The sequence below is a fragment of the Oncorhynchus tshawytscha genome, linkage group LG02, assembly GCF_018296145.1.
Source record: "Oncorhynchus tshawytscha isolate Ot180627B linkage group LG02, Otsh_v2.0, whole genome shotgun sequence".
NCBI lineage: Eukaryota > Metazoa > Chordata > Actinopteri > Salmoniformes > Salmonidae > Oncorhynchus > Oncorhynchus tshawytscha.
The window spans coordinates 58,600,984-58,621,479 of record NC_056430.1 but is presented as its reverse complement, the minus strand read 5'-3'; the positions used below and the strand labels follow the sequence as shown (position 1 = coordinate 58,621,479).

Below are 20,496 nucleotides of genomic sequence, written 5' to 3'. Positions count from 1 at the left end.
TGACAGTCTACACTTTAACCTGTCATTGTATCATTTCAAATCCAAAGTGCTAGAATACATAACCAAAACATTTGTCACTGTCCAAATACTTTTGGATCTCACTGTACAGTATATATTCCAGCAAGCAAATGAAGACAGAATTCAGAATGTGAGTGATTTTGTTCTTTATATAATTTCCACTTGGGCTGTAGAATTATTCAGAAATGCGAGTGTACAAAATTACAATAAAATATCGTCCTTCAGTCGATCAACAAAAATAGCTCACCATAGGTTCTCACAAATATAATGACCAAAGAAACAGTGTAACATACAATGGCTAAACTGAATAGCACAGGCACTTCCAGATGTATTTTTTCCTCCTTCTGACTGGTTGCCTGTATAGAAAAACAAACTCTACAACAGACAACGACAATTTGACTAGTACACTCAATATGGCTACCAGTTCACCAATGGAACGTTAATTTACATGGGATTGTCCATTCTAGTAATTGTATTTCTATGGCCCGAATACTGGCCTGTCCCGTTTCCTGTCTCACCGCCGTAGCCGCAGGAAGAAGGCATGTCGGCACTCCTTGCTGTCCAGCGGGTAGTATTTGTCATAAAAGTCCAAGATGTACTCCTCAGTCTTGAAGCCAAACTTCTGGTATAGGAGCATGGCGGGGTTACTGGCCGAGACATGTAGAGTGACATCTTTTCCCATGCAGGTCTGTGGGGGAAAGAGAACCTTGCCTGAAAAGATATCTTCCCTCTTTTCAACCACTTAACATGTGCTGTTGTAGATCAATCCAAACCATTTAAGTGCATTTTACGGTTATTTATTTATAGTCATTTCTTGATGACTATAACTTGACTAAATCTAATGTAGCCGTAGGGTCAAGTTAGTTCTGGTCTAAAAAGCACTAAGCGCCAGTACAGCAACTTTACATCGAGTGTACAAAACATCTTCCTAATATTGAGTTGCACCCCCTTTTGGCCTCAGAACAGCCTCAATTCGTTGGGGCATGGACTCTTCGAGGTCTCAAAAGTGTTCCACAGGGATGCTGGCCCATGTTGACTGCAATGCTTCAATGTTGTGTCAAGTTGGCTGAATGTCCTTAAGGTGGTGGACCATCTTTGATACACATGGGAAACTGTTGAGCATGAAAAACCCAGCAGCGTTGCAGTTCTTGACACACTCAAACCGATGCACCTGGCACCTACGACTATACCCTGTTCAAAGGCACTTAAATCTTGCCCATTCACCCTCAATGGCACACATACACAATCCATGTCTCAAGGCTTAAAAATCCTCCTTTCGGCCTCCCTGGTGGCGCAGTGGTCTAAGGCACTGCATCACAGTGCTAGCTGTGCCACCAGATGATGGCAGTATGGCTTTATACAATGTGGCTTAGAGTCTCTATAAAAGTTGCACTTAACCACTTTTTATGTAGACAATTTAATTATTTAATTTCTGCTTGCAACTTGAGTATTGTTGTTTTTAATTATTATTATGATTTTGTTACCATACCTGAATGAGATGGTAGATCATGAACGTAGCGATTCCAGCCCTCCTCCACTCGGGATGCACCAGCAGGAAGGAGATGTAGGCCTCGTTGTACTTCACGTCCGGCACCATGAACCCAAAGCCGATCACCACCTTCTTATAAAGGACCACGACGCTGAAGTCTGGGTACTGGAGACACTCGGAGAGATCCACGCCTGATAAGAGAGCCAGAGAGAAAATCAGCCGTCAATCTAAAACTTTGAGGGACATAGTTTAAAGTAGAATAAATATGCACATTGTTGTATGCTTCCATGTGATTTATTTTACAAGGACAATGTTTCCATCGGCATTCACATGAACATATTTAAAGGAATATTACACTTTAAATAAATGTTTGTCAGATGTTTTATAAGTAGTCTAATGTCAAGATGACTCCATGTTCCACAACATGGGTTGTGAAGATCCAGCAATATGCCTCAACCCCAAATGAATGGAAAAGATAAGCACTGACTAAACTCAGGAAAATAGACTGTGCTCAGCTTTTCCATTCATTTGGCATTGAGGCATATAGCTGGATCTACACAACCGATGGCCTGGAACATAACTCGACACTAGCCAACTTGAAATCTGTAAACATCTGACAGACTTAATTTTAAAAAATTAAAATGTCCCTTTTAAGTTCCCAGTCTGAAATAGGGCAGGGAGACATGGCCAAAATATCATATCAAGGTATTTTAAAAAATTTGGACAGTATTATATGTTATTGATTAATAAAAGTTCTAGATTTGCTTCATAAGTAGTGTGTGGCAACACATATATTCTAAATTATTTCAATGGGTCTATCTCCATTCGGATTGTTTTATACTGTTCAATTCAACTTCAACCTAAAATAATTTACTGCATTTCCATCAATTTCTGCATTTCCTACCCTCATCTTACCCTACCCACTGCACTGTGGATAGGAAACTCTGTCACCACCGATAAATCCACTATAATTGAGAATTTCAATAAGCATTTTTCTACAGCTGGCCATGCTTTCCACCTGGCCACCCCTACCCCGGTCAACAGCACTGCACCCCCCACAGCAACTCGCCCATGCCTTCCCCGTTTCTCCTTCTCCCAAATCCAGTCAGCTGATGTTCTAAAAGAGCTGCAAAATCTCGACCCCTACAAATCAGCCGGGCTAGACAGTCTGGACCCTTTCTTTCTAAAATTATCTGCCGAAATTGTTGCAACCCCTATTACTAGCCTGTTCAACCTCTCTTTCGTGTCGTCTGAGATTCCCAAAGATTGGAAAGCAGCTGCGGTCATCCCCCTCTTCAAAGGGGGGGACACTCTTGACCCAAACTGCTACAGACCTATATCTATCCTACCCTGCCTTTCTAAGGTTTTCGAAAGCCAAGTTAACAAACAGATCACCGACCATTTTGAATCTCACCGTACATTCTCCGCTATGCAATCTGGTTTCAGAGCTGGTCATGGGTGCACCTCAGCCACGCTCAAGGTTCTAAAGGATATCTTAACCGCCATGATAAGAAACAATACTGTGCAGCCGTATTCGTTGACCTGGCCAAGGCTTTCGACTCTGTCAATCACCACATCCTCATCGGCAGACTCAACAGCCTTGGTTTCTCAAATGATTGCCTCGCCTGGTTCACCAACTACTTCTCCGACATAGTTCAGTGTGTCAAATCTGAGGGCCTGTTGTCCGGGCCTCTGGCAGTCTCTATGGGGGTGCCACAAGGTTCAATTCTTGGGCCGACTCTTCTCTGTATCTATCAATGATGTCGCTCTTGCTGCTGGTGAGTCTCTGATCCACTTCTACGCAGACGACACCATTCTGTATACTTCTGGCCCTTCTTTGGACACTGTGTTAACAACCCTCCAGATTGAGTTTTAATGCCATACAACTCTCCTTCCGTGGCCTCCAACTGTTCTTAAATACAAGTAAAACTAAATGCATGCTCTTCAACCGATCGCTGCCTGAACCTACCCGCCCTTCCAGCATCACTACTCTGCACGGTTCTGACTTAGAATATGTGGACAACTACAAATACATAGGTGTCTGGTTAGACTGTAAACTCTCCTTCCAGATTGACATAAAACATCTCCATTCCAAAGTTAAATCTAGAATTGGCTTCCTATTTTGCAACAAAACATCCTTCACTCATGCTGCCAAACATACCCTCGTAAAACTGACCATCTTACCGATCCCCAACACCCTACTCAACAAATTGGATGCAGTCTATCACAGTGCCATCCGTTTTGTCACCAAAGCTCCATATACTACCCACCACTGCGACCTGTACGCTCTCGTTGGCTGGCCCTCGCTTCATACTCGTCGCCAAACCCACTGGCTCCAGGTCACCTACAAGACCCTGCTAGGTAAAGTCCCACCTTCTCTGCTCACCATAGCTGCGCCATTACGTAGAATACATAATAACGTTACTCAAATTGACTGGCCATCTCGGCAAAAAATATGATTTGACATTTGTTCAGGTACAGACTCCCACTCTTTTCTGTACTTCTGGCTGTACACTTTTGATTGAGATATATTGATTGATGTAAGTTCTGTTCAAGATCAAACATTCGTGACCAACTATATTCATTGGGTTTGGCTCGTCGAACCCGTACTAATGCTGCTGCAGTCAGCCAACAATGATTTGCAATTTGCTGAAATTGCTGCTTGCCTGCTGCTGCCGTCACTCACAATGCACTATTGCAGCCAGGCACGTGTGTTGTGACTGAGTGTGACAGAGAAAATCGTTTTTGTGTCATTTAGAGGGAAAATGTGTGCATTTTAGCATTTGAGTCACTTTTCAAAAGTTGCTAAAAGTTAAAAACATTTTTTTTAAAGTAGCTACATTTGTTGCTAGGTGCTTTAAATAAAAAAAGTTGACAGAGTAGTCTGAAAAGTTGATAGATATAGCAACAAAATTGCTAAATTGGCATCACTGGTGGGACTAGGTCTGTGTGGAAAGCAGCATGGAGAGAGAGGAGAGGGATGACTCAAGTAGCGGAGTAAACTATAAAAATGGACGTTACACACAGCGTATCACATTTAACAAACTAAACATTCAAATACCGTTATACAAGGTAAAGTAAAAACCCCAACCGGTATGTGCATAAATACCGTTATCTAGTAAAATACGGTATACCACCCAGCCCTAGTCTGAAATGTAAAAATGATCAAGTAAAATAAAAATCCAAACATGATAGTATGGCCCTGTTCAGTCTCCTACCTGGCCAGAAGATGTCGTGGCACATGGAGTTAATGGAGGGGATGTGGTTGGGCCGGACGTAACAGTAGTCGATGGGGGCCTCTGGATCTGGGTCCCAGAGGGGGTCCTTCCTGTGTGGGTAGGCACGGATCTCCGCCAACAGCTTCAGCTTCATAGGCTTATTCTCGTAGTCCCTCCTGGTGATGGATTCATTAGTGCACACCGTAGCAAAACGTTTTGCAATGGAAAACATTTCGCAACAAAAACAAGTTTCTTATTGGAGAAATTCAAATATTCAAATTGTCACTCTCAGTTTCAGTCCATTTTTTTCTCTCGATTTGGTGTCTAGTGAATATGACCCAGGAGATTGGGTAGAAAACAAATGCCATGAAGAGGCAACATGATCTTTTTATTTGTGTGTCAGAGAGGAATGACTGTTCTTCACAATGCATCTCAATCTGAATGTAATAAAGATATTGGGCACATCCAGAGGCACGTTCAGGAGGGCTACATACTGCACGTAACAGAGAAAAGCGTCATGAATAATAATAATGACAATAATATTGATTCCTTCCATGCTGTGATTGTTATACCTCACCTTGAGTATCAGGGTTTAATTATGGGTTAATGTCATAGGTCAGGTGGTCACAAATGTCTCTTACCATATTAGGGGTATAAGGCTGCATGTGGTGTGCCTCATGAAGGAGGTAAGGACGTGTGTCATACCTTATGAAGGGTTTGAGAGTGCGGGAGGTGTACGGGCTTTTGATGCCCTGGTCTACGCTGGCGTCCAAGCCCATGATCCGGTGCCAGAAGGAAACTGTGGGCTGGTGGTACCCTCTTCTGCTGGACACCGTTGTCTAAAAGGGATCAAATGCATTCCATAGACATGTGATCGAAGCAAAAGATGTATCACGCATGTGATGTAATGTGTTTGGATATATTCCATCCATTCCTCTCGTTTTCGTTCACCTAGTTCGTGACCGCTCATAACAAATCGGAATTTAATCGTAATAATAAATGCCACAAAGCAGACTTTTTATCGAAAGCGACCAAGAGTACAGAGAGTGCATACATTTGTGTGCGTGTGTGACCTGTGAACAAATTTGCCATCTGTGCTCATGGTAGTGAAGGTGTACCTGGAAGCGGTCGAGGATTCGGAGGTCCTGGCTGGTGGTGCGGTACTTCCCCGTGCCGGAGCCCCCGTAGCGGCCCTGTCCCCCGTACACCCCTCCCACCAGACTGAGGGTGGCACTGACCGCCTGATCGATGTCCAACAGGGGGAGCCCTCTCTGGCGTTTGGCCTGCCTCACCAGTAGCTTCCTGTGCAGCCGCTTGGCCTGCGCAGTCACTGCCAGCGCCTGTGGACAGGCCTCCAGGCGCCGCAGCAGCACGCGCTCTTCATAAAGGCTGAGGGGGGCAAACCGGGGCTCTGAGGGAGGCAAACCCTCCCCCTTCTCTGTTAGGACTCCCCTCCTCCTCTCCCCGCCACCCCACGCCCCCCTGGCCACGTTGGATTGGCCTTTGCCGTGCCCCCTTCTCTCGTCGTCTTCATCGTTCCGGCCACGGCCCTCCTCTTCATCACTCTCTGCTTCCTGCTTGATGTGCGCCCCTGGTCGCAGCTTCTTGCGAACGACAAGGGTGCCAGTGCCCAGGGACATGCTGGATGAGGGGATATACTCAATGCCGGGATCGATGAAGCCTTCGCCGTTCAGCTCCTCGTCATCTGGAGTTTCAAGTCAGAAATGGGAAATATAAACAATACATTCTGTGAGATTTCCAGACATTCGCTGATTATTTCAACTAATTAAATACCACTTAGTTTTTGAGGAATATGATTTATGAAATGTTGTACTGTATATCCTAGAAATAAATTGATATTGGCATGGAATGCACCTTGGAATATTGCTCCATTGTTGACTTTTTCTTGTTGGTTGGCCCACCCACGAATCTTACATTGTGGTATTAAATGCTATCTGACACCATTTCTCATCTTGCCCCTGTGGGCCAAATTTGGACTGCTCACCACTAAAATAGTAACTGTATTCTGAATGGTTCCTTTCATTTTCTATCTAGACTAAAAATTCCAAGATCAAGGGGACCCCGACTTCTTACCGTGAAAGAGTGCCATTGGTGGCATGACGTCAGGGATGAGATCAGCCTCCGACAGCAGGCTGGGCGTGGCTGAGTGGGAGGCGGGGGTGCCGGGTGCAGAGAAGTCTGGAGAGGGTGACGGCGAGGGGCTGGTGAGTGGCGTTCGGTCCGAGGAGCTCATTGAGGAGAAGTCCACCACCTCGCCTTTCTCCAGGACAAAGTCGGGTCGCCTCCCACCGCCACGGCCGCTGAACTTGACAGGCGTGGAGGAGGCGCTGCGATCCATGTACCCCGCCGCCTCCTTCTGCGCCCGCCGGATGTCCTTGGCCTCGTGGGTCCGTGAGCGCTTTTCTTTCAGCTGCATGGCACACTCCACCGGATTACGGCCCGCGCGCTTCCGTAAGCCTTCCACCGTGATGATGGGCTCCAGGGTTGGCTTGGAGGCAGCTGAGAAAGTAACAAACGCCAGCTAAGCAAAAATGGTTAACAAAAAGGGCTCTAAATGCTCAATCAAAAACACATGCATGTACAGTCGCCTGGAGGGGTGAATTTATTTGGACTACACTTCAACAGTAGCTGGTTATCCCTCAAAAATATGTAATTGATTCGTACAACAGACTTTGCACAATTCTGCAAACTGCTTAGGGTTAACTACCTCTAACAATAATTTAACATTTGTAATATCCCTGTCATTTTTAAAGTCATGTCCCCCCTTGACTTTTCCTAAATAAGTCTATTTAACACACAAAATAATCCTTTGGTTGTGTCTGAAAATGTGAAAACTTAATGTTATTTATGAGTGTTCCGCAGTTCACCTTTAGACTTTAGGGAGGCCACAGAGGACTTGTCCCCATCTGGGCGCAGAGTGGGTGGACGGTTCTGCACCAGCTTCCACCAGCCTGGCTCACCAAACTCCTGGGCCCCTGAGCGAAAGAACGTGGGGCTCCCCACCGACAAACAGCCCGCCACCGTGCTCCACCACGTGGAAGTCTTCTTTCTGCAGGTGAAGCATCAAAAACTCGATCCATTTACAAAATACTAGACTTGTAAAGAATAACTCAAACATAGCTCTTCTTTCCACAAAGGTTGGATCAAGTTCCAAATATGTCCACCCTTGATATTCTGATAATTGACTGAACAATTATCAGGTTTTCTGTTTACATTTTTAGGGTTGTATGCAAACTGTTATCAAAACCTTACCAACTGACAACCAAATTAAGGTTGTTTTCTTTCTAACCTGGTGCCCAGTAGGAAGGTCCAGTGTCTCCCAATAAAGGCACAGATGTCCTCCTTCCATCTAAAGTAGCCTTGACGCCCCATGCCCTCCAATGAAAGATTATACATGGCCAACATAACAACCTGAAATAAAACAGAAAACACACCGGACTGCAGTGAAAACCAGGAAAATAATATGACATTCATTCAGTATTAGAGGGAGGTTGCCCAGGACAAATATAATCAATGAATTAAGTCTACAGCAATATACAATATATAGTACTCTGCAATTATACTTGTTCATACATTAGATAAGGAGCTTGTCCCATATATTTGTATTAAGGTGTTCCTCTTTTGACCCTGTTCATGTTCTTATTATCTTACGTAAGCTGCACTGCAAATCAGTTCTTTATAGTGCTTCATTGTGGCACATGTACCTGTTGCCAGGTGAGTCTCATCCTCTCAAAGGTCTCCTTGACATCTTCTGTACAGTCATAGCAGGTGAACTTGAAGAAGTTGTCTCCTTTCAGGTAGCTGGGTTGCTCTCCGTGCAGCTGTGCTGAATGGTGGGGATGAGAATAAAAAAGACTGCTAAGAGACAAGGCATTCTGTTCATTTCATTCTCATTCTTTATTTGAAAAGCATGTACGGTGCAACAGGACACGACATGACATCCAAATATTGAACAGCAGCCCTTTAGAATACGTATGAATGGACAGATAAGGCAAATCCCAGTGAAATTACAGAGGAAATAACAGCGTAAAATATACTCTGTCCAAATTGTAGTGACAAATTTGCAATTGTTAAGTGATATTGAGAAAGAACGATGCCTCGTCGCAGGGAAAGGTCGATCTCCCCCTCAGGGGCTGCCTGGCCCTCCTCTCACCGATGGGGATCCACTTGTGGCACTTGTCGCAATAGAAGGCCATGTCTTCATTCCAGCCACCCTCGGCATCCTCCCCCAGATCGCTGTTGAGCGAGTCACCGCTCTGGTCGTGCGAGAGGTCCACCGAGGCCTGGTCTTCCGACTCCACGATGAGCAGCGTCTCGCCCTCCACCTCACCCTCCTCCAGCCCCTCCGAGGCAGAGGTGCACATGGCCTCATCTTCCACTTGGCTCCTCTGCTCAACACCTCTTTCCATCATAACCAGGTGGAGTCAGACAGTCTACTCCTGGGTAGAAAGAGTGAAGAGTTTTACCAGCCACAATTGGGTAAGGACATTTTCAAATAAAAGCAGTATAATTCTGGGATTCCCTATTCTATGAGAGAAATCATAACGTTGCCTACTACCTAACACTATGTATAGCCTACCTTTAGGGATCAAACTGCATGCCACACATTGCCCTATATGTTTTTCAAAACCAGTGACAATCAATAGCTATTCAGAAGGGTGGCAACGGCTTCTGCAGTGTCAGCTAGTTTACTTTTCCTCCAAACCCTTAATTGATAAATCATTGACCAGAGAATCTACAAAGATGTCTATTGTAAAAGGCAATTTGCATAAAGACAGCCCAGCCTAGTTCGAAAACAATCTATGGTTTACTACATTGCTTTATCAATATTTTAACACGTACAATAGCCATACTACACGTGGCTACATAACAATTGTGAAGGCTGTCAAATAAGTTGTTGTTATGCCTGGGGTTGGTCGGAGCCCTGCTGCCCCGATTCTCTCCTGTCGCGCTCTGCCTTGAGCTCCTTGGTCAGACTTCTTTGTTGCTCGAGCACTCGCAGGTTCTCTCTCTTCCTCTCCAAACGTTCAATGTCTCTAAGTACTCCCGCATGAAGTCTCTGATGAAGAACAAACAAAAAGACCACTGTAAAAGCTATCTAAAATTATGGCTAGAGGTGTTTACCTCATGGTCCCAGTTTTGCTTGAGATGCACTCCTGCAACGGTGCTCACCGTAAGTATCACAGAAATGCCCAGTACAACTTTAGAGGTTGTAGACATAGCTAGCTATCTAGTATTGCATGTAGCCATCTACCGTTAGCTGTCTGCTAGCAGAAAAGTATGAAGATGCTAACTCTAGTTAGCTAACATTGGCTAAAAGTAATGTTTCTGCTTACAACTCTCTCAATGTACCTAGCTAAGTTGCAACGGACTTTTGAATGGGACACATTGTACCCTACTATGACTTCTTGCTAGTTAGCTAGCTAACGTTATCTATGAATTGGAGTGTACAGTAATTGAGCTGGTCCGTAGGCTAGCTAGCTAGCTAACGTTAATTGGTTACCTCTTGATCCCAGTTTTGCTTGAGATGCACTCCTGCAACGGTGCTCACCGTAAGTATCACAGAAACACCCAGTACAACTTTAGAGCTTGTAGACATAGCTAGCTATCTAGTATTGCATGTAGTTTGAAGACAAAGGGAATGGCTAAACTAAGACTTGGATAACATTAGCACAGGACATCTCAGTTATGTGTCGAGGTCGACGAGTTTAGGCTGTATAGTGGAGTACCGAATCAGGAGACAGTCGAACAAATCGATTTAGACTTTCTAAACATTTATACAATTAATAATAATTTGCAAATATTCGGGACATATGACACGAATTAAGCCATGCAAAATAAATATATAAAATGTGTTTAAAGTCTTCAATATAAGTTGCACAAGTGGCTAAATGTGATCCACACTGGCTTTGAGTAAGGCCAGTATGTCTATATTACGCGGATAACTCATCACGTCAGCCACTACAGGGACTGAAATTACTGCAACACTTAACAAAAAGCTGCAGTTAGAAAAAAAAACATTGTATTTGGGACAAGTCGTAATGAAATTGAGCAAGTTGAGGTGACTAAACTGCTTGGCGTAACCATGGATTAGTCAAAACATATTGATACAACAGTAGCTAAAATGGGGAGAAGTCTGTCCATAATAAAGCACTGCTCTGCCTTCTGAACAACACGATCAACAAGGTAGGTCCTACAGGCCCTGGTTTTGTCGCTCCTGGGCCGTTTCAGAAAGCAGGTTTAACAAACTCTGAGTTTAAACCTGAACTCTGAACTGTCAAACTCTGAGTTTTCTTTTCAGAACAGCTGATAACAATTAGTTCAATCAACTCTGTTAAATTAACCCTGAGTAAAGCACGTGCATGAGGAGATAAAAAGCCCTCATCAATGGAACGCAGATAACACGATTCATCATCACAACAGGAGAAAACAATTATCCAACCTCCTACCTCTCCCTAGTGGAGTTAGATATATTAATGAATGCGTATACAGATTATGAATATATTGTAACGACCCTGGGTTTATAAACGCGGACATCGACTCTGTCGCACGAGCATGCTTTTGCGGCACAGTCGATAGCGCGCCGGACCTCGGGCTCGAAGGTCGGGGGTGACCTGCTCCCTGCTGTTTCATTACAAAATATTTAAGAAAAAAAGTAGCAACAGCAAAATAACGTGAGCTGGCGTGGCAGAAAATTGCTGTATTAATTGAAAAAAATACGTTTTATACGGTTCCACTTATTCAAAATGTATATATATAGTGTGTGCGTGTTAAATATTTGTGCAGGTGCAACCCAACATTCAGAAAACGTACTTGGCATCAACTGAAGATGAAATATAAAAAATATACTTCAAACGGGTAAGGTATAATTTCATTACAAGCAATTGTGATGGTTTTACCCTACCCTACCTAATTAACATCATTCAGTGGCTAAATTCAACATGTGATATATTTAAGTAGTTAGTGAAATGTTTTAAGCAAAAAAAGTTAGATTTTGCAGTCATTCCCAACACTGCCAGTATTTCATATTGTCTATTTGAAAGTAATGCCTAAATTCCTTCATGCATACAAGTCTCCAAATGTTGTGCTTACTGGACATGTTCAAATTTGACCTCCATTATAGCCAATAGAAAAAAGGCTGAGGGCTGTAGAGAAATGCTATTTCTTATGCAGGTGACCAACCTATTACTAATACAGGGATACAACTTAAAGTAAAGCCTGTGGGGTCCCCTACAGGATAGCTCCCGCATTACACTAATTGCCAAAACCAGCGCACACACACATAATCTCCTTTGTAGCTGAACATTGTGTGCCCGAAGAGGATTCTACGATGACGGACAGACAACTGAGCCAATGGCGGAAGACTACAGACTACACCCCAGCTGAACCAATCCAAAGATCCGATCTTCCAGAATCAACCTACTTTCTGTTCTATATATAAGTGGTGTACTGATTGTAACGGTCTCTTTGCCTGCAGTTCCGTACGAACCAGCGGAGAAGCCGTAATTACGCTGTTCTAGATATCTTCACTGAATAAACTGTCGCTTGTCATACAATTTACCACCTTGTCTGAATCGATCCTTGACCGACTCGCCCGTCTACATATCTAATTTCTAACAGAACTGAAGAAAAGGTGGGGGTCCACCACCACTCCGGAGGCTAAAGGGATGGCACTCAGTCAAAACAGTGGGAGACCTATTGCTAAAGGCATCTCTGGAGGAACCTCATCTGACCCAACCACCCCAAGGGTGGGCCTACATAAGAGGTTACTTATTCAAATGAATAATCTATGTACATTCATCCTTTTGCCACAGTGTTACCTCAGTGATTCCCACCCATCCATTTTAGACACTACTTGGCACACTGATTTTCTTGCAGCGATACAATTCTTTGTAATTGACTGCTGTTACTTTTTCAGATTCTTAGTTGTCCTTCAGACATCAATCTATTTTAAGGTAACTCTGAGTTATTTATTTGAAATTGGGATGTGGCCTGCACACTGTTGTAAAAACAAAATTCAAACTATTTGGGGCACTTTTCTGGGTTAAGTCATTATTTAACTGTCTAATCTTCATCCTCTACCAGCTACTGATGGTGTAATCTGTCTGGTGGGGCCTTCTGCCATAACAGACCTCCATGCAGTTGTAAGTACTCTTAGTACTCCACAGATTTTTCATAATGGGTTAGAGTAGAACGCCAACATTGTTCATTTTCATTACAGGAGAATGATGAAGACACCTTGTTAGCTGCCACAGAGAGGGAAGCTACAGAGAGGCCTATTGAGGTAAAAAAAAAAATAACAGCTAACAGTTGATGATAGTGTTGTACCATAATAAAACATGCACCTTTTTCTCTAACAGCAATGCTGGAAAATACAATGAGGAAGAGGGTCCATCCACCTCCACAACTCCTCCTCAACTTACCTCAGTAAGATGTTATTCAGCATTGGCCCATGATTTACAATGAAACTAAGTAGACCTGGCACTGTGAAATTCAATCTAATTTTTTTGTGTTCCTATAGTTCCCTGTGAAACAGCTATACTTAGAGAAACACATTTAAAAATGTAATTTAGAAATTGACCACAAGGCTGCAGATGCAAGAACATAGAAATGCAACAGCTGGAACATCAGTTAAAGGTGGGTGAGGTGCCCACAGGTGGATGATTTTACTTGGTTGAACAACATAAATATTAACTACTGTACTGCATGTGCACTGGCAGGAAATAAAGACTCCTTCATAAAAAGAAAGGCATTGTCTTTGTTTGAAACTGGGGAGGTGATGGGTCAGTCAGAAATGATGGTAGCATATTGTGTCTCTTCCATCTGGTGCATCAGCGGGGTGGTCAGGCTCATTATCAGGATCGTTCACTGGTTGAATAGGACATTGTTCTCTATAATTGTGGCAATGTTGTGGATAATCACACATGCCACACTAATGTCACATGCCCTTTCTGGAGTGACCCTGAGGTTACGAAGGCACTGGAACTGGGCCTTGAGCATCCCAATGGTCATCTCTACCACGGCTCATGTCCTGCAGTGAGCCAAGTTATGTTGCTGCGGGCCAGGATCAGGGTAAGGGGTCAGCAAATAGGGCTGGCAGGGGTACCCTCTGTCACCGATCAGGTAACCATCGAACTCCCCTATGATAATATGAGTATACGGTTTACATTTTCAGTTGTAATAGGTGGAAAGAAAATAATGATCATAATAGGATATAGCTATATATAAACTGACCATGGGCAAATCTAGCGCTCAGTGTACACTCAGAAAATTTGCGAGTCATACACAGACCCAAGTCACTTTGCTTCCGCATTGCTGCTGATGTGGGTTGCATCACATATAATCTTCACAGTGCAGAACAGTAATTAGTTGCAGTAGCTGTATTGTGAAGTATCTTTAATTTGGAATGCTAAAGGCTACTACTTAGGCCTACCTGCACATTAATGCTGTGGAAAGACTTCTTATTCTCATAATCTCCTTCATTTACTGAAGGAGCTATGATGGGAATAAGAGTGCCATCTATGCAGCGAATCACACATGGAAGCCCTAAAATATATAAAATTAACGGATTAGTGCTTCATACTAAAATAATTGAGTAGACGGATACCTGGAATTCTTCTTTGAGTCTTGTGGGTCTGTGACTTGGGAACACCACAAAGGTGCACAGTAAACGTTTCAGTGCAAGAGTCTCATTTCTGACAGCCCCGACAGACCGTTGCCTTGGACATATGCTCAGCGTCACAGATGTTTTCTAAACTCCCATTGGCAAAAAAAAACCGAAGTGCAACACAGAGAATTTGTTCCGACCTGAGAGCATGTCCACGATGTGTCATATGAACGATATGAGGGCTGATAATATTGTTCAGATGAATGATCCATGTTGTCTGTAGCTTGTGAGGTGTGGAAATACTTTGATTTTATGAATTTTGTCTTGCTGCTTTTTGTCCTCTGTCTGTATGCTACGTCTTGCTTGTCCTATGTTGCTCTGCGTGTGCTCACTGCTCAATGATTGTCTATATTGTTTTTTTTTTTTAATAACCTGCGGTTGAAAATTAGCCGGCTAGTTAGCGAGTTATTATCCCAGTTATAGAGAAGTATAGGTCAGCAATGGGGAGTTACTGCTTCCTACAAAATGTGTAGGCTACATTTCAAGATGTCTTTGAAAAGCCAGTCAGGTAAAACGCTCATGTCTTAATTAAAGGAGCAGTGTTGTATTTTGAAACAGGCTTGAATATGCAAATAAACCAATAGGCAGAGGGGTAGCCTACTGTACATTGTCTAATTCTCTGTATGGTAATAAAAACATTTTTTTTTTGTAAAGTGGTTTCTTACATCATACAACACAATACAATTTACAGTCACCTATTTGGCCCATGGTGTCACAGACCAAGTAAAAATCATTAATTAAAGCCCTTCATAATGTAAAAACTTTTATAAAAGCTATTTCCATGTAAAAATGTTATGTGATTTGCTCCATTGGTTTTGTTGGTAGGCCTACATTATGCTTAAATAACCACAATAACCTATTAGCTACTGTGTTCACTGGAAACGTGCCCCGAAAGAAGCACAAAGTTCTCACAATGTTCAAGTTTCTGCTCACAAGACCTCAAATTTGGCTCTTGCCTATCACTGCCCCTATCCCACGAGCTTCTAGTGGTACATGTAACCATAGGAGCTCCCCTTTCTGCACATTATGTAACATTACATAATGTACATAAAACGCAGCAGTGGCAACTCACTTTCGGGAAAAAGTTGAATGTACAGCAGCTCCCCTCTCCTATCTAACAATGTTCATTCATGCGCTCAGCTGTCCAGAATATCCAACACTGTTCTGACTGAATTTTGAAAGGATATGTCTGAGATGCAATTTTTGTTTACCCCATTTTACCTATAATTCAGTTTTCTGCTTGAATGTGTCTGTAATGTATCCCACATACCTCTCCCTCCCTTCAATGTGTCTTGAGCAAAACCCTAAGTGGACATTTCGGCACAGTACACAAATCACACTACTACAGGAACTCAGCATTTTCCAGAAAGAGTATACTTTTTGCTTGCAAAGACTGATGTTGCAGCATCTAATAATTATTTATCAGAAATGGATGTTTTATCATTATTTTTTTGCTTCAGGATGACTGGTAAATATTGTTTTTGGAATTTTGGATGTAGCCCAATTGATAGATGAAATCACGGAATCACACTTTGAGTGTACTACTTAAGTTCATAACAAATAAGAAAGCTTCTCATTGTTAAGTGCTTCATACAGAAACTAAATGAACTGTTCTCTGCACTATTGTTGCATTCGTTGGTAAAAGATTAAGTTTGATCTAATATTCAAAAAGGATTGCGAAGCAGTAACTATGTAGACAGTTTACTACGATGACACCAGACCTTAAACTTTCTCGTCTTGACAAGCCTTTGGCATGTTAGTGCAATTTATGTACCAGAGGTTTGCTCACCTTTGCTTTTGTGTGGTGGGGGGGGGGGTAACTTTTCCCTTGCGTTATCCACGCCTGTGACATCTAAAGCAAATAGTCAGACTTCCCAAATATATTTGACCGCCCCCAACTATATCTCTCTTCTATTTAACTTCCTAAAAGTGCAGTTACCAGATGTCACATTTTCCATGAGCCTCAGGGATTTGGGTCATGTTTATGAGGGCATGCAATGGAATGCTCTTAAAAACGTTTTGCAACAGAAAATGAGCGTTTCTGTTTTCTTCCATTTGGCGCATAATGAACATGACCCAGGTCTGCATGCCATGTAGTGTACTGTATACAGAATCAAAATCCTGCCTCATATTTGGGATTTCTGGCTGACGTTTCACCGGTTTATCAACGTTTCACCAGTTTATATGGTCATTGTGTTCTTGGCACATGTTTGCACTATGCAAACTTCTGTTCTTTTGGCAGGATATCACTTAGGAGTGGGCGAACTTGATTGCAAATAAACCTACTCCAAATTTCCACTGTTGCAAATATTTCTTTTTAAATAATGACACTACAAAATAGGCCTACTTCTTTTCTCATGATTCCATTCAATACTAATCCGCAATATATCCATTTCTATGTGATTTTTTTTGTTGGTATGTGTATCTTTTGGCATCCATCTGCACCCACCAACAATTATCAAAACTAGTAGGAGTCTCCAATATGTTTTTTAAGCAAACATTTAATGTCCCATGGTGTAGCCTCTGGGCAAAAAATAAATAAATCCTTTGTCCTCCTCAGAAATGTGAAATAGAAATGATCTTCCAAATGATCTGTTTTCCCAGGTTCTATCAGAGAAATGTGGAGTGTTGGGTCTATTCCTGAGTATGTGAGGTCTATGTGCCGAATCAGTTCATAATTATTGCATAAACATTTCAATTAGCTGCAGACCACACTTGTTCAGGACACAACTGTTTTTCTTAAGTTTTTCCCTGGATGTTTACTGTAAAACAACTTTTGAAAACCTTTTGATGACCCACAGTCCCTCATACAGTGTATTTCTCACTCTGCCTCTCCTTCAGGTTCATTTTAACAACAATGAAAATCTACCTCTTTGTCAGTGTAAATACAGATTCTCTTCTAAAGTGGAATGACAGTCTGAGGTGCAAAGGTTTACCAGTTCTGAAGGGAGGAGGAAAAGGTCCCACAAACATGTTTGTTTTTTCACCCCCCTGAACATCACATCTACCCCAGTAGGGCACTGGCACGTCATCCACACTATGGCCCCGGGGAGGCCCAGGGAGGGAGCTAGGCTGTGTCAATGTACTCGGCACAAAGGTAGGTCTGTATGCCAGGCCTGTTCCATGTATAGTAATGGCCTCTTTACACTACTATGACGACACAAACTAGTTCCAGGAGCAGTACTTGTGTAGTGTAAAGAGACAGATCTAGATTGTGAACAGAAAAGTTGTGAATCTGATGTTGAAGAGAGATGGATCTCACTAGACATGTTTTGCTAAAGTACATTTAACTATTTAAAAACGTAAACTTCTTACACACAACATGACCAAAAGTATGTCGACACCTGCTTGTCAAACATCTCGTTCCAAAATCATGGGCATTAATATTAAGTTGGTCCTCCCTTTGCTGCTTTAATAGCCTCCACTCTTCTGGGAAGGCTTTCCACTAAATGTTGGAACATTGCTGCGGGGACTTGCTTCCATTCAGTTACAAGAGCTCTAGTGAGGTTGGGCACTGATGTTGGGCGATTAGGCCTGGCTCGCAGTTGGTGTTCCAATTCATCCCAAAGTTGTACGATGGGGTTGAGGTCAGGGCTCTGTGCAGGCCAATCAAGTTCTTCCACACCAATCTCGACAAACCATTTATTTGTGGATCTCGCTTGTGGACAGGGGCATTTTCATGCTCAAACAGGAAAGGGCCTTCCCCAAACTGTTGCCACAAAGTTGGAAGCACAGAATCATCTAGTGTCATTGTATGCTGTAGCATCCCTTTTTTGGAACTAAGGGGCCTAGCCCGAACCATGAAAAATAGCCCCAGACCATTATTCCTCCTCCATCAAACTTTACAGTTGGCACTATGCATTGTGAAGTGTGATTCATCCCTCCAGAGTACATGTTTCCACTGCTCCAGAGTCCAACGGCAGGTAGCCTAATGGTTAGAGCGTTGGGCCAGTAACCAAAAGGTTGCTGGATCAAATCCCTGAGCTGACAAGGTAAAAATCTGTCATTCTTCCCCTTAGCAAGGCAGTTAACCCACTGTTCCCCGGGCGCCGAAGACATGGATCAGTCTCGAAGTGGTAAGCCACACAAGCTCACAGAACGGGACCGCCAAACTGCCTCTGGAAGCAATGTCAGCAGAAGAACAGTTCATTGAGAGCTTTGTGAAATGGATTTCCATGGCCGAGCAGCTGCACACAAGCCTAAGATAACCATAAGCAAGTGGTTTAAAGCTCGCTGCCATTGGGAAAGGGGGATACCTAGTCGGTTGTACAACTGAATGCATTCAACTGAAATGTGTCTTCCTCATTTAACCCAACCCCTCTGAATCAGAGAGGTGCAGGGGGCTGCCATAATCGACATCCGTTGTTGCTCATAGATGTTTCCACTTCACAATAACAGCACTTACAGTTCAAATCAGATCAAATTTATTTATATAGCCCTTCGTACATCAGCTGATATCTCAAAGTGCTGTACAGAAACCCAGCCTAAAACCCCAAACAGCAAGCAATGCAGGTGTAGAAGCACGGTGGCTAGGAAAAACTCCCTAGAAAGGCCAGAACCTAGGAAGAAACCTAGAGAGGAACCAGGCTATGAGGGGTGGCCAGTCCTCTTCTGGCTGTGCCGGGTGGAGATTATAACAGAACATGGCCAAGATGTTCAAATGTTCATAAATGACCAGCATGGTCCAATAATAATAATAATAATAATAATAATGCAGAACAGTTGAAACTGGAGCAGCAGCACGGCCAGGTGGACTGGGGACAGCAAGGAGTCATCATGTCAGGTAGTCCTGAGGCATGGTCCTAGGGCTCAGTTCCTCTGAGAGAGAGAAAGAAAGAAAGAAAGAAAGAAAGAAAGAAGAGAATTAGAGAGAGCATACTTAAATTCACACAGGACACAGATTAGGACAGGAGAAGTACTCCAGATATAACAAACTGACCCTAGCCCCCCGACACAAACTACTGCAGCATAAATACTGGAGGCTGAGACAGGACAGTTGACCGAGGCATAGACATTTTACGAACTGTAAAGGTGGCATCCTATGACGGTGCTACGTTGAAAGTCACTGAGCTCTTCAGTAAGGCAATGTTTGTCTATGGAGATTGCATGGCTGTGTGCTCGGTTTTAAAAATTTGTAAGCAATGGGTGTGGCTGAAATAGTCGAATCCACCAATTTGAAGGCGTGTCCACATACTTTTGTATATGTAGTGTATATAGTAAAACGTTTAAGTATACAACAAACATTTTTTTTTAACCCAATTGAGTATAACACAATCATAGCCTGTTATACAAATTTGTTCATTTATCTTCTGCGATCATAGTCAGATATGGGGAGTTATCTTAAACCGTGACGTATGCAAAAACACACCTGAGAAATGCCACCATCAATGAGGTCACCCAATGACTGGGGAGTTTTGACAAAGGGGGTGTGGGAGGCAAAGTCAATCATTGCCTTTTCTTCAATTAGGTCTAAATTACAGTGGTTTAATCACTGGACGGTAATATGCTCTCTTGTATCTTTGCTGATAGAAAATGTATTTTAAGAGTCTTAACTGACAACTGTGTCAGTGGTGTGATTGAGAAAGGCAAATTACTTTTACAGTAAGAGATTTGCTTTTCACTGTTCCGGTCATTCTTGGGTGTAAACTTTAACCCTGTGTTATAAAATGTGTACACATAGCTATGTTTGTAGTGCATTTTCCTTCTAAGGGGGAAAAGAAAAGCTAGTTCTTGAATTATTTATCCCTCTTCCATCCCAAATGTAGTTTAACAAGTGCCCAGAAAGCACCCCCTTTTGCACTCAGAACAGCCTCCATTCGTCGGGGCACAGACTCTACAAGGTGTTGAAAGCGTTCCACAGGGATGCTACCCTACGTTCACTCCAATGCTTCCCCTAGTTGTGTCAAGTTGGCTGGATGTCCTTTGGGTGGTGGACCATTCTTGATAAACACAGGGAACTGTTGAGCATGAAAAGGCTAGCATTGTTGTAATTCTTGACACACTCAAACCGGTGTGCCTGGCATACCCCGTTCAAAGGCGCATACATCTTTTCTCTTGCCCATTCACCCCTATGAATGGCACAT

General features: G+C 42.9%; 2 protein-coding genes and 1 long non-coding RNA gene across 5 annotated transcripts; 1 reads left to right on the top strand and 2 right to left on the bottom strand.

The window, feature by feature from the left end:
- Nucleotides 1–147: 147 nt before the first annotated feature.
- Nucleotides 148–9,158, bottom strand: kat14 (lysine acetyltransferase 14). Its single transcript, XM_024443684.2, has 10 exons — nucleotides 8,900–9,158; nucleotides 8,451–8,572; nucleotides 8,036–8,157; nucleotides 7,614–7,795; nucleotides 6,820–7,245; nucleotides 5,844–6,430; nucleotides 5,431–5,564; nucleotides 4,726–4,901; nucleotides 1,508–1,698; nucleotides 148–706 (listed from the first exon to the last, which is right to left on the bottom strand). The coding sequence occupies exons 1-10, from the start codon at nucleotides 9,156–9,158 to the stop codon at nucleotides 533–535; spliced, it is 2,373 nt and encodes a 790-aa protein (XP_024299452.1). The 3' UTR covers nucleotides 148–532.
- On the bottom strand, nucleotides 9,051–10,538 carry LOC112266304 (protein PET117 homolog, mitochondrial). The gene is made up of 3 exons (XM_024443692.2): nucleotides 10,250–10,538; nucleotides 9,653–9,805; nucleotides 9,051–9,185 (listed from the first exon to the last, which is right to left on the bottom strand). Exons 1-3 carry the CDS (start codon nucleotides 10,343–10,345, stop codon nucleotides 9,180–9,182), a joined length of 255 nt encoding a protein of 84 aa, XP_024299460.1. The 5' UTR covers nucleotides 10,346–10,538; the 3' UTR covers nucleotides 9,051–9,179.
- Nucleotides 10,539–12,219: 1,681 nt separating this feature from the next.
- Nucleotides 12,220–13,488, top strand: LOC112223002. 3 transcript variants are annotated; one of them, XR_002949224.2, is made up of 6 exons: nucleotides 12,220–12,248; nucleotides 12,367–12,511; nucleotides 12,665–12,701; nucleotides 12,832–12,890; nucleotides 12,968–13,030; nucleotides 13,107–13,488. It is a non-coding gene; the product is annotated as an uncharacterized LOC112223002 (long non-coding RNA). The 3 variants fall into 3 exon arrangements; XR_002949222.2 differs by lacking the exon at nucleotides 12,220–12,248 and having other exon boundaries at nucleotides 12,269–12,511; XR_002949223.2 differs by lacking the exons at nucleotides 12,220–12,248; nucleotides 12,665–12,701 and having other exon boundaries at nucleotides 12,269–12,511.
- Nucleotides 13,489–20,496: the final 7,008 nt, after the last annotated feature.